Consider the following 11809-nt stretch of genomic DNA (forward strand, 5'->3'; position numbering starts at 1 on the left):
AAGCCTATGTGGCACTGGGTATTACATTTTAGCCTGCAGATCTATGATCTAATTGCCAAGATGATTATAAAAGTTTAAACTTGGCTGATAGCCTACTTACAAAGTACAGGAAGGAGAGACATTCCTGAGCTATTCAGAGTGACTTCCTTCATTCTAAAAAATAAATAAATAATGGTTAGCAACGGTAACTAGGCTAACGGGTTTTTAAGAAATAGCCTATAGTTGGAGCGGGAAATCCGTTTACTGAAAAAGGAAAATAAACAGTTAGGCTAATTAAAAGGTCCACAAAGGACCACACAGCTTGAAAAAAGTTGACAACAATACATTTTACTCATGCAAGAAGCTGCAATGGGCCCAATGTTATTTTTTTAAACACAGAGAGACACATCAACACGTGCTGACAACAACCACCGCTTACCTGGCTAACAACCATAGTTTCCATAGTTTACCTGGCTCTGGCATCATAACCTCAGCATCCTGCTTGTAAGATGTCTGGTCCCTGGTGGTCCAATATTTTCATGTGGACAAAGCTGTGTGTTACGGGCTTTCATTTGGGAAACCTGAACCGTCATTAATCTGGTTCCTATCCGCAACACTCACTTGGGGTGCCAGAAAAGCGATGAGAACAGGCTGCCGCAGGACTCCATCATCAGGTGAGACGCGACCTGCTCAGCTCGAGCTGCTCAGCCGGCGTTGTGCGCCCCCTAGCGTCGCACAATATATAAGATAATATGTGTGAGGAAAGCAAAATTCAACACAACACCGGTCCCTTTCCCCCAAAAACGGAAGTGGGAACGATATCGCAGTACAACACTGTCTGGACAAGCTATCTTGAAAGTCTAGTGGAGTTTGTATTAACGTTAGTGTTTTTACGCGAAGAGAAATTCAACCAAATAGGAGATTGATGTCATTTGGTGGACCACAAAACGGCAGGTGAGTTGAAAGAACATAGAACGTTGTGTTATGACGGTGCTTTTTACTGCAGATTTGCTCAACACTGAGCAGCAGGCAGCACAACGCTAGCTAACTAATGTGTAATGGCGGAGTGCTTGTACGCTAGCTAACTACGTGGGGTGTGGGTAGCCAACTAGCTGTCGCTGCCCAGTTTAGAAAGAGTGGTTGGTTATGACATGTAGTTAGCTAAGAGCGCCGGGTGCTAAGTTTCTATTTTGCAAATTGATGCGAGTTGGCTACCTAGCTAGCTATTAGTTAGCTAACTAAAGTTGTTTTGGTAAGTTACAGTAACTAGCTATGGTAGCTTGCTAGCATTGCTAGTACTGTAAGTAAGCACAGTAACGTTAGTAACAAAACTGTTGGATAACTAACTAACGTTAGTAAGTCAACAACATTAAAACAATCCACAGTGTTACTTCAATTAATGTTAACGTTAGATGGCAAAGACTAAGCTAACTTGCTAGCTAGCCCAATTATGTAGCTAGCGTACCTTACCTAGCTAGCCTACGAACTCTCAGAACCCTGTCATTTAAATGTGGTCATTAAAGGGCTACCTGCAGTTGCTACATCAATTTTAAATAATGATATGTACCCATTAATTCTTGAAAAATAGAATTTATGCAGTATGCAGAAATCGCTCCGCCATTTCCTGATTGCTATAATTGTAATAGCTCACCTAATTTCAGTTTGAACAAAACAGTATAGTGTAGAGAATCATTGTACCATCTAAACCCCTGTGAAATATATTTTCCATAACCAAAAATGTTGTATTTTCAGCTGTTTGAAGCTGGTGTACAAAAGTAAAAGACGCAAAAACGAAATGTAAGAACGGGAAGCATAGAAATAGTGCACACAGAACAGATCTACCCCTTCTTAGATTTGCGTTCAAATCTATAACTAACGTTTCTATGTGAAATTGGTCGTCACCCAAAAAGTTAAGTATGTGTGTGTATATATATACACACACTCACACACACTACCAGTCAAAAGTTTGGACACACCTACACATGTAAAAATGTATGCACACATGACTGTAAGTCGCTTTGGATAAAAGCGTCTGCTAAATGGCTTATTATTATTATACTCATTTGAGGGTTTTTATTTATTTGTACTATTTTCTACATTGTAGAATAATAGTGAAGACATCAAAAAGTTGAAATAACACATATGGAATCATATAGTAACCAAAAAAGTGTTAAACAAATCAAAATATATTTTATATTTGAGTCTTCAAAGTAGCCAGCCTTTGCCTTTGACAGCTTTGCACACTCTCGGCATTCTCTCATCCAGCTTCACCTGGATTGCTTTTCCAACAGTCTTGAAGGTTCCCACATATGCTGAGCACTATCTTTTCCTTCACTCTGCGGTCCAACTCATCCCAAACCATCTCAATTGGGTTGAGGTCGGGTGATTGTGGAGGCCAGGTCATCTGATGCAGCACTCCATCACTCTCCTTCTTGGTAAAATAGCCCTTACACAGCCTGGAGGTGTGTTGGGTCATTGTCCTGTTGAAAAACAAATGATAGTCCCACTAAGCGCAAACCAGATGGGATGGCGTATCGCTGCAGAATGCTGTGGTAGCCATGCTGGTTAAGTGTGCCTTGAATTCTAAATAAATCACAGACGGTGTCACCAGCAAAAGCACCATCACACCTCCTCCTCCATGCTTTACAGTGGGAACCACACATGCGGAGATCATCCGTTCACCTACTCTGCGTCTCACGAAGACACAGCGGTTGGAACCAAATCTCAAATTTGGACTCATCAGACCAAAGGACAGATTTCCACCGGTCTAATGTCCATTGCTCGCGTTTCTTGGCCAAGCAAGTCTCTTCTTCTTATTGGTGTCCTTTAGTAGTGGTTTCTTTGCAGCAATTCAACCATGAAGGCCTGATTCCCGCAGTCTCCTCTGAACAGTTGATGTTGAGATGTGTCTGTTACTTGAACTCTGTGAAGCATTTATTTGGACTGCAATCTGAGGTGCAGTTAACTATAATGAACTTATCCTCTGCAGCAGCGGTAACTCTGGGTCTTCCTTTCCTGTTGCGGTCCTCATGAGAGCCAGTTTCATCATAGCGCTTGATGTTTTTTGCGATTTCACTTGAAGAAACTTTAAAAGTTCTTGAAATTTTCGGTATTGACTGACCTTCATGTCATAAAGTAATGATTCATTGACATTTCTCTTTGCATATTTGAGCTGTTCTTGCCATAATATGGACTTGGTCTTTTATTTTTATTGGCCAGTCTGAGATATGGCTTTTTCTTTGCAACTCTGCCTAGAAGGTCAGCATCCCGGAGTCGCCTCTTCACTGTTGACGTTGAGACTGGTGTTTTGCGGGTACTATTTAATGAAGCAGCCAGTTGAGGACCTGTGAGGCGCCTGTTTCTCAAACTAGACACTCTAATGTATTTGTCCTCTTGCTCAGTTGTGCACCGGGGCCTCCCACTCCTCTTTCTATTCTGGTTAGAGCCAGTTTGCGCTGTTCTGTGAAGGGAGTAGTACACGGCGTTATACGAGATCTTCAGTTTCTTGGCAATTTCTCGCATGGAATAGCCTTCATTTCTCAGAACAAGAATAGACTGATGAGTTTCAGAAGAAAGTTATTTGTTTCTGGCCATTTTGAGCCTGTAATCAAACCTACAATTGCTGATGCTCCAGATACTCAACTAGTCTCAAGAAGGCCAGTTTTATTGCTTATTTAATCAGCACAACAGTTTTCAGCTGTGCTAACATAATTGCAAAAGGGTTTTCTAATGATCAATTAGCCTTTTAAAATGATAAACTTGGATTAGCAAACACAACGTGCCATTGGAACACAGGACTGATGGTTGCTGATAATGGCCCTATGTAGATATTCCATTAAATCAGCCGTTTCCAGCTACAATAGACATTTAAAACATTAACAATGTCTACACTGTATTTCTGATCAATTTGATGTTATTTTAATGGGGGGGAAATTGCTTTTCTTTAAAAAACAAGGACCTTTCTAAGTGACCCCAAACTTTTGAACTGTATAATTATTATTTTTTACACACATGGGAGTAAAACAGAAAGTAAATGTAAACCAACACTATAGAGCCTCAAATTGTTAAAACTATCATTTTGATATCATGGATGATCAGTTGTTGCATCCATAGCTCTGTCCATCCCTCAGCATTTTACAGAAAAGGGTGGGGAGAGGCTTTGTTATGGCTGCTTTTGCACTGCCCTCCATTCTCCCTCTGACCTCTCTGCTTCTCCAATCACTTCCACTTACCATTAACCTCTTTCTCTCCCTCTTATCTCCCCTGCCTTTCTCTTTCACAACCCTTCCCCCCCCCTCTCTCTGTACCCCGCCCCCCTCTTTGTTCCTCAGTCGCCGTAGTAAATGGGACCAGCCGGGCCCAGGTCCTGGTTCAGACCAGATGGGGGAGGCGGAGGCGACTCCTACGGGGGCTCTGGACGCTGCAGCTGCTGTGGCAGCTAAGATCAACGCCATGCTGGTAGCCAAGGGCAAGCTCAAGCCCTCCCAGATAGGACCCCCTGGACCGACTGGACCCCCAGACAGGGTAAGGGTAAGGAAACCTCTTACGCTGAAAACAAACTGTTTGTCTCTCACCTGTAATTTCTCTTCTCTCTGTCTTTGTTGTCTGTCCCTTTCTCGCCTACCAATTCTGTAATCCCCTCGCTCTTCATCTCTCTCTTTTAGAGAGATATTGTTGTAATTGTTAGCATGCGGTACATATAAAAATGAATCTTTGTCGTCACCAGCTTGTGGGTGCAGGGAAGCCCCAGCCCCCTATGAAAACGAAGGATGACCTGGTGGTGGCGGAGGTGGAGATCAACGACGTTCCTCTCCCCTGCCGGAACCTGCTGACCCGCGGACAGACACAGGACGAGGTCAGAGCCCATGACATCATTATGATCTTTAGACCCATTGATTGATTGATTGATTGATTGATCGATCTGGTCAACAGTCAAACTTACTGCTATGTTTATCCAGCTCTTTCTCTGTGTGACACGTACATGTACAGACTGGATCAGTGTCATGTAAACCAATATGGGACTTAGTGTCTCACTTGAGGACAGTAAATGACCAGCTTCTACTTCATTCTATTGTGTGAAGATCAGCAAAGTGAGCGGTGCTGCTGTGTCCACCAGGGGGCGATACATGGCAGCAGTGGAGAAGTACAAGGCTCCACAAGGGTGAGTCCTGCTTCACACTTGCTTTATTACCACACTGCTCTACCAAGGAGGTTACTGGTTACTTGCTATTTACTTTTGTCCATACAGACAATTAGATCTGTTGTCTGATTGCATCGTACAACCAAAGCTTATGCTACTGACTGACTGCTTCTCTCTCTGTCGTCAGGGACCGACCCCTCTATCTCCACGTCCAGGGCCAGACCAGGGAACTTGTCGACAGTCAGTACATCTCTATTTACCTGTACTAATTTGATTTAAGATGTTCATCATTTCTGAACATCAGGATCACCAGGGTCCTTCTTTCCTGAATTTCTATGTTGTGACGATCCAGTCCATCTCTCGCTCTCTCCAGGAGCTGTGAACCGCATCAAGGAGATCATCACGAACGGAGTGGTGAAGGCTGCCACCTCTTCCTACAGCGGAACCGGAGCCACAGTCCCAGTCTACCAGCAACACAAACCCCCGCCCCCCTCACTGCCCCCCATCAACCACCATCACAGACCACACTTCCAGTCTGGGGTAAGCAGTGTTTTCCACAACTACATAGAGTAGCCAGCCAAATAGAAAAACTAGCCAGCCAGGGCAATGGAATTTACTAAAAATGTATGAATTAGTTGTTTGGGATATCGTCTAGGCTTATATGATCAGGACTATTTTCTAAGTAAGAGGATCATTTAACACGTCTTCTCTTGAGATTAAAGTGTTATTTACAGTGACTTTACCGTCAATCTGGCAAGCCCCGACATCTTAGGAAAGTAAACCTAGGGAATCCTTTGGTTTACTCGTCCCGATCCGATACCATGGACATATAACCACGTTGCATGATTTCTGAATGGCGAAGGGACATAGGAGATCGACTTTATTCAGTCAATTTAACACTTTTTATAAACTAGTCAACACTTGCTGTTCAGTTGTCAATCAAAGCACAGTAAATATTCTACTATGGGCCACGGTTCCGCATGGCTGGCTATGTGAAACACGCAAAATAAAATAATGTGCCAGAAGACAATAATTAGGCTAAGTCTTGGATTTCGTTACCGCTTACATTACCTGGGACGTGCAAATTCACGAGCATCGTGCTTTCTCTTTCCTCCGTGTAAAGAAATTCGACTGCAACCAACCACAGCGCACAGAAATTGTACCGGGAGGCGGGACAGACAGCAGACTGCATTTCCCTGCCATTGCTCGCTTTGTGACTGACAGGCACCTATCCTATCAATAGATCGCTAGAAGATGCATATTGTTCTATCAGGAGAAGGCTCGAGGGACTAGCGAATTGTAACGTTTAAATGGAAAGTGTCCTAGTTAATATGAAGTGGAAAAAGTAGCCGGCTGAAAATGAGTCTTTAACCGGCTGATTAACTAACGGCCGGCGCTAATGGGAAAACAGAGTTTGTGTGTGTGATTGTCGTTCAGTGTGTGTCAACGTTATTTTGTGAGTGTGTCAGGTGGGGGGGTGGGATCCAAGCTGAACAGTCCCTTTTCATGTATATCTCTTCAAAAATACATTTATCCAATCAAACTGAACCATATTCCTCATTCATGAATCTTTAAGACTCACATCCATATCCTTCTCCTTCCAGATGCACTATGTGCAGGACAAGTTGTTTGTGGGTCTGGAGCATGCCATCCAGGGCTTCTCAGTAAAGGAGAGGGTGGAAGGGCCAGGCAGCTCCTACCTGCAGCACATCCAGGCTGAGACCGGGGCCAAGGTCTTCCTCAGGGGGAAGGGATCCGGCTGTCTGGAGCCCACCTCTGGGCGAGAGGCCTTCGAACCCATGTACATCTACATCAGGTAAGTCTCATGGACTAGACTCATGTTAATCTGTTTAAACTCAGAGGGCCTAGAACCAATGTACATCTACATCAGGTAAATAGCAGTATTAATAGATAGTCTGGGGGACTAAAGTCCATGTTCACTTGTATTAGCTCAGAGACACAGAGCTTAGAAGCCAGGCACACCTTAACTCCTCTCTTCCCCAGTCATCCCAAACCAGAGGGCCTTGCTGCAGCTAAGACCCTGTGTGACAACCTGCTGCAGACGGTGAGTGTCTAATGGTTTACTGACTGGGACTCGGTTCTTTGTTCCCTGTACACTGCTCTACTTTCAGCAAAGCCGTGTTTTAAAGCTGTCCCATGTGAAGTGCATTGTATTATTCAGATGGGTTCTGTTTGCCATGTGGATCGGTGACTGTGTTGTCTCTTCCCTCCAGGTTCATGCAGAGTATTCTGGCTTCCTCAACCAGATGAGTGCCATGATGCCTACTCCCGGTACACACAAACATACTCTCTCACTTTCTTTCTTTTTTAGAATCTCTTGGATGTGTCATCACGTACTGACATGTTGCTCTTTCTCTCCTCGTCCAGGCTTTATGCAGCCCCCCATGGCCAACGGGATGCCCCCCCAGCCCTCTTACTACCCCCCAGCAGGGTACCAGCCCAGCTACCCCCTCCCTGTACCTCCCCCTCAGCCCCAGCCCATTCCTCCCCCCTATGCTGTGCCCCCTCCCATTCCCCCTGGGGTGCCCGCCGGTCTCCCCCCTCCCAACCGGTACGCCCCCCCCCATGCACCTGTCAGTTTACAACAGGTAAGACTTTGTATAGACCTATAATACTGTACTTTGAGATTATTACATCAGAGTTATGAAACTAGTTGAGCAAACATTCTCTTTTGATAGGTTGTATATATGATGCATTGAACATGCATTGCATCAGTTGGTTTTTTTCCCTTTTTGTCTCCAGACTCTCCCACCTGCTCCTTTCCCACCCGCCGCTCCGGTTCCGCCCAAAGCTCCGCCTCCCGTGGTCTCAGCCAATCCGCCACAGAAGAGACGCTTCACTGAGGAGGTGCCAGACGAGAGGGACAGCGGTCTGCTGGGATACCAGGTGATTTAGCTCTCTCATTCTTTTATTCTTCCATCTTTCTTATGTCCTGCTGTCGTCCCGTCTGTCCATTCTGCTTCTATCATTGTCTTCTCTCCATGTATCTGATATCTGTTCCTCGTTCTGTTAGTGAGAATCATACAAATGAATTCAGTCTGTCTCTTGTCTGTAAATCTGTGAGTCTGCACTCTATAGAAAGGGTTTGCTTGTTGAGTGAGTGAGATTGAATGGGCCTAAGTGTCTGTCTGTTCAGTGTCAACTTGTTTTTTCCCCTAGTAGACTTTATGACGTTCATTGTAACCATTAGCTGTTATTATCTGAGTCCCTGTATTATTGGATTATTAAAACTTTCAGATTATGGAGATTCTGAAAAGGTATTGTTGGATAATCATCAAATGTACTTCAATATATTGAAATTAGGGCCGGGACGATACTAGTTGGTATCATGGCAAGGAAACAAAACACAAAGCAGATTTAGCTTCTTTAGGAAAACAGCCCTAATGTTGGAAACCAACATCATTATGTTGTCAACCAGAGTCACATTTTATTTATTTTCCAAGCTATAGCACACAATATTTTACATACAGCAGGTTTTTAAAGGACCAAAGAGTTAGATCTGCTTCGTGTTTTCATTTTTGCCATGGAAAAAATATTGCAATACTGGTATCGTCACAGCCCTAATTGAAATGTGTCCACTTGATTTAATGATATGTTACATTAATACAGTTCATTCCTATTTTCTGATTATGTGCAATCGGAGCATGCATAAATGTAAAATATAATTTTTATTCTCAACTGCTTAAATAAAGTGTAGTGAAAAGGAAAAAACATTTTGGGATTAAACTTTGCATCTCAGTTACATTCAATAGTTTAGATAACTGTGCTTACTTGCATAGTTTTCTCATGTAGGCCTACTATCAATAATAGTAATTTAGGGGAGGGGCTACTTGGGAGGATGTGTGCTAATGCGCCTGTGTGTTTTTCTGCTCATAGCATGGACCCATTCATATGACTAATTTAGGTGCAGGCTTCCCTGTGGGCAGCCCCGGCCCCGAGGCTTCAGGACCCCCGCCACAGAGTTCCTCCGGGCCGCCGAGGGAGAGGGACAGGTACGAGATGGGGGAGACGAGTCGCTCTCCTTTAAAACAGTGTTCTTCATTCCAGATGCTGGACACACAGGCTTTTGTTTGCTTGTGATTGATGTTGAGAAAAAACAAAAAAGTGGTTGTCCCACTGGCTATCATAAGTTGAATGTACCAATTTGTAAGTGGCTCTGGATAAGAGCGTCTGCTAAATGATGTAAATGTAAAATGTTGTGCAACACTGATCTCTCTCTCTCTCTCTCTCTCCCCCAGCAGTAGGCAGTTGATGCCTCCACCACCCATTCCGATGAACGGAGGCGTGACACCCAAGATGGAGGAGAGGAGGCCACTGCAAGGCCCCCTGGGTAAGTGCCCCACCCCCCCTCCAGCTCTGGTTGTCCTCCAACCCTCCCCATCCATGGCCTCTCAGCCATAAGCACGCTGCCCACCCCCCTTGGTTGTCAGTAGTCTGAGTCAAATAGCATTTTGCATGCAGACATGCTGTTCTCACAAGTGACATACCAGGTTATAGCAAATTACATCAGACAGGCATAGTGTTCCTCGATAAGTTCTGAGTTGAAAGTTCGTAGAAAGTCAGTCAGTTCAGAATCAACAACTGGGCTAAGCTTCGATCCCCCACTGCCTCAAGTAACTCTGTCATTGATCCTAAATCAACCCCTAGCCCTAGGCACTGTGTAGGTCTGAGAGGATTTGATAGGTGTAAACAATATGTTGCAAATTGCAATTTGCCTTTAAAAGGGCAAGGTGGAGTTATTACCATACTGCTTACACCTGTTATTTGATCATGTGAGATCTAGGAGGTGTCTAGGGGGGCTAGGGATGAATTTGAGATTGGGAGTCCACCTCTTTCGCTCTAGCCGGTGCTGTCCCTTCGCCGGCCGTCCCTTTCTGATGACGTCATCAGACTGGAGTGTCTGTGCCCGTGTGTGACCCCCTCACTAACAAGACTCTCTCTTTTTTTGTGTTCTTTCTCTGTGTTTTTCTTCTCTTCCATGTCTCTCTGGGGGGGATGCCGGATGGGGGTGGGGCTCTTCTCCTGTGGCGCTGTCCTGCATCGTGATTGGACGGCTCTAATGCTGCCGCTCCCCACCGACCAATGACTGCCGCTGCTGACACATGCCCCTCCTCTACCTAACTCACCCCTGCTGCCAAACACAATGCAATCTATTAACTGTTTGTCTCTCCCTATCTGTTGGTAAACAATTAACTTCCAACTGTTGTTTATGAAACCCTTGTGCTGGTCTTTGGTTGTGTTCTTTCTCTGTGTGTATGTGTACCCCCTCTCCCCCCTCTCTCTCTCTCTCCCCCCTCTCTCCTCTTTCTCCCTCATTCCTCCCCCACCCCTCTCTCCTCTTTTTCCCTCATCTCTCTCAGATACCTCAGTGAAGAGGATGAAGACGGGGCTTGTGGCTTATGCTGGTGACTCCTCGGATGAAGAGGAGGACCACTCCACCCCCAAAACCTTGGGGGCAGGTAACCATGGTAACGTCGCTGGGGCACACCACTCCACCCCCACGTCATCCTCGGGCTGGACTCTGGGGTACCGCTGCCCCCCTCCGCCTCCCCAACGTGCCAAAACACAACAGGCACAGTCACAGCAGCCCATGCCCTTCTGGATGGCCCCATAACACAGGAGTATTAACCCTCATACTCACCCCACCCCATCCTGCCTCCCCTCCCCTGACACCTAGGGCCTTCTAGATGGCCCCATCATGAAGATGTTTTACACTCCAAATTGAGCCCCAATCCCCCTTCTTCCCTTTCCCCTGAACCATCACCTCTACCTGCTCCTCTACTTCATAGAATCGCTCTCCTTTGTGATGACTTGGATTTCCTTAAAACAGTTTTGCCATGCGCTCAGCAGTAAAGCAGAGTGTGTGTGTGTAAATGGACTAAACAGACCGGCTGACTCATACAAAGAGAACAGACTCAACTGCAGCCAACCAGGCACAACCAGAAGAGTGACGGACTGGATAAATGGTGACAAATGCAGCAAGATGCCCCAGACTTCCACACAGATTCAAGTGTGCTCTGAACTCTGTATAGGATACACAGCTGCGGAACGGACACTCATGGAGGATAACAGTACCCTGTTTCTGGTTGGTTTGGAACGTGTCGGCTCCTGGTTTTACTAGTGTAGAAAAACACTGAGGTGGAAGAGATTTACAATGCATTCTAAAAGATTTTTTTTATTATTTTTTTTATCCCCGTTTTCTTTCCTTGTCCAAATCTTAATCAAATCTCCCTTCATTGAGTACAGATCAGACAAGCATGCTTGTTGGACTTTTATGAAATGCAATTGACTCAACTGTTCTAATGCTTTTGTGGAATAAATTAGCATTATTTATCTCTGTATGATAATTTATTTCAAGACAACTTTGACAGATCGTGCAATAGAGAATAGGTAGCTTTCTGTTAGAAACATCATGGAAAGCAGAAAAGGGGTGTGGTAACTAAATAAAAGGTGTGATTCTCCCATGGTCTTAAACAACCCTCAGTCTGAATGAACTGGCAAGAAATAATCTTTACCTGTGTTCTATTACTTCCCACAATCCTTGGCTATGTTCTCATAATATTCCACGAGGACACCTGTTATATTCCCATGTATTGGTTCAAGAACACCAGTGTGTATATTAAGACGGGGACTGAGCCCAGTAGACTACATTAGTTCTGAAGAGACATT

At 44.8% G+C, this 11809-nt stretch overlaps 1 protein-coding gene across 6 annotated transcripts; it reads left to right on the top strand.

The window, feature by feature from the left end:
- Nucleotides 1-784: 784 nt before the first annotated feature.
- On the top strand, nt 785-11479 carry LOC311120982 (KH homology domain-containing protein 4-like). Of its 6 annotated transcripts, none has more exons than XM_084195531.1 (14): nt 785-933; nt 4311-4509; nt 4706-4834; nt 5061-5140; nt 5307-5359; nt 5493-5659; nt 6724-6935; nt 7124-7184; nt 7354-7411; nt 7508-7728; nt 7883-8026; nt 9017-9132; nt 9382-9470; nt 10501-11479. In XM_084195531.1, the coding sequence occupies exons 1-14, from the start codon at nt 905-907 to the stop codon at nt 10752-10754; spliced, it is 1812 nt and encodes a 603-aa protein (XP_084051657.1). In that variant the 5' UTR covers nt 785-904; the 3' UTR covers nt 10755-11479. The 6 variants fall into 6 exon arrangements, 5 of the variants coding, with proteins under 5 accessions (XP_084051657.1, XP_084051656.1, XP_084051658.1 ...); XR_014612216.1 differs by having other exon boundaries at nt 819-933; nt 9045-9132; XM_084195530.1 differs by having other exon boundaries at nt 819-933; nt 9379-9470.
- Nucleotides 11480-11809: the final 330 nt, after the last annotated feature.

The sequence above is a fragment of the Coregonus lavaretus genome (assembly GCF_964263955.1).
Source record: "Coregonus lavaretus genome assembly, contig: HAP1_SCAFFOLD_2623, whole genome shotgun sequence".
Classification (NCBI taxonomy): Eukaryota; Metazoa; Chordata; class Actinopteri; order Salmoniformes; family Salmonidae; genus Coregonus; species Coregonus lavaretus.

Bases quoted from the DNA above. Each gene is read 5' to 3' on its own strand.
- LOC311120982 (XM_084195530.1), top strand. From the start codon at position 905: ATGTCATTTGGTGGACCACAAAACGGCAG. The intron at 5,360-5,492 runs GTCAGTACATCT...CGCTCTCTCCAG, and splicing joins GACCAGGGAACTTGTCGACA to GAGCTGTGAACCGCATCAAG. The intron at 5,660-6,723 runs GTAAGCAGTGTT...TTCTCCTTCCAG, and splicing joins GACCACACTTCCAGTCTGGG to ATGCACTATGTGCAGGACAA.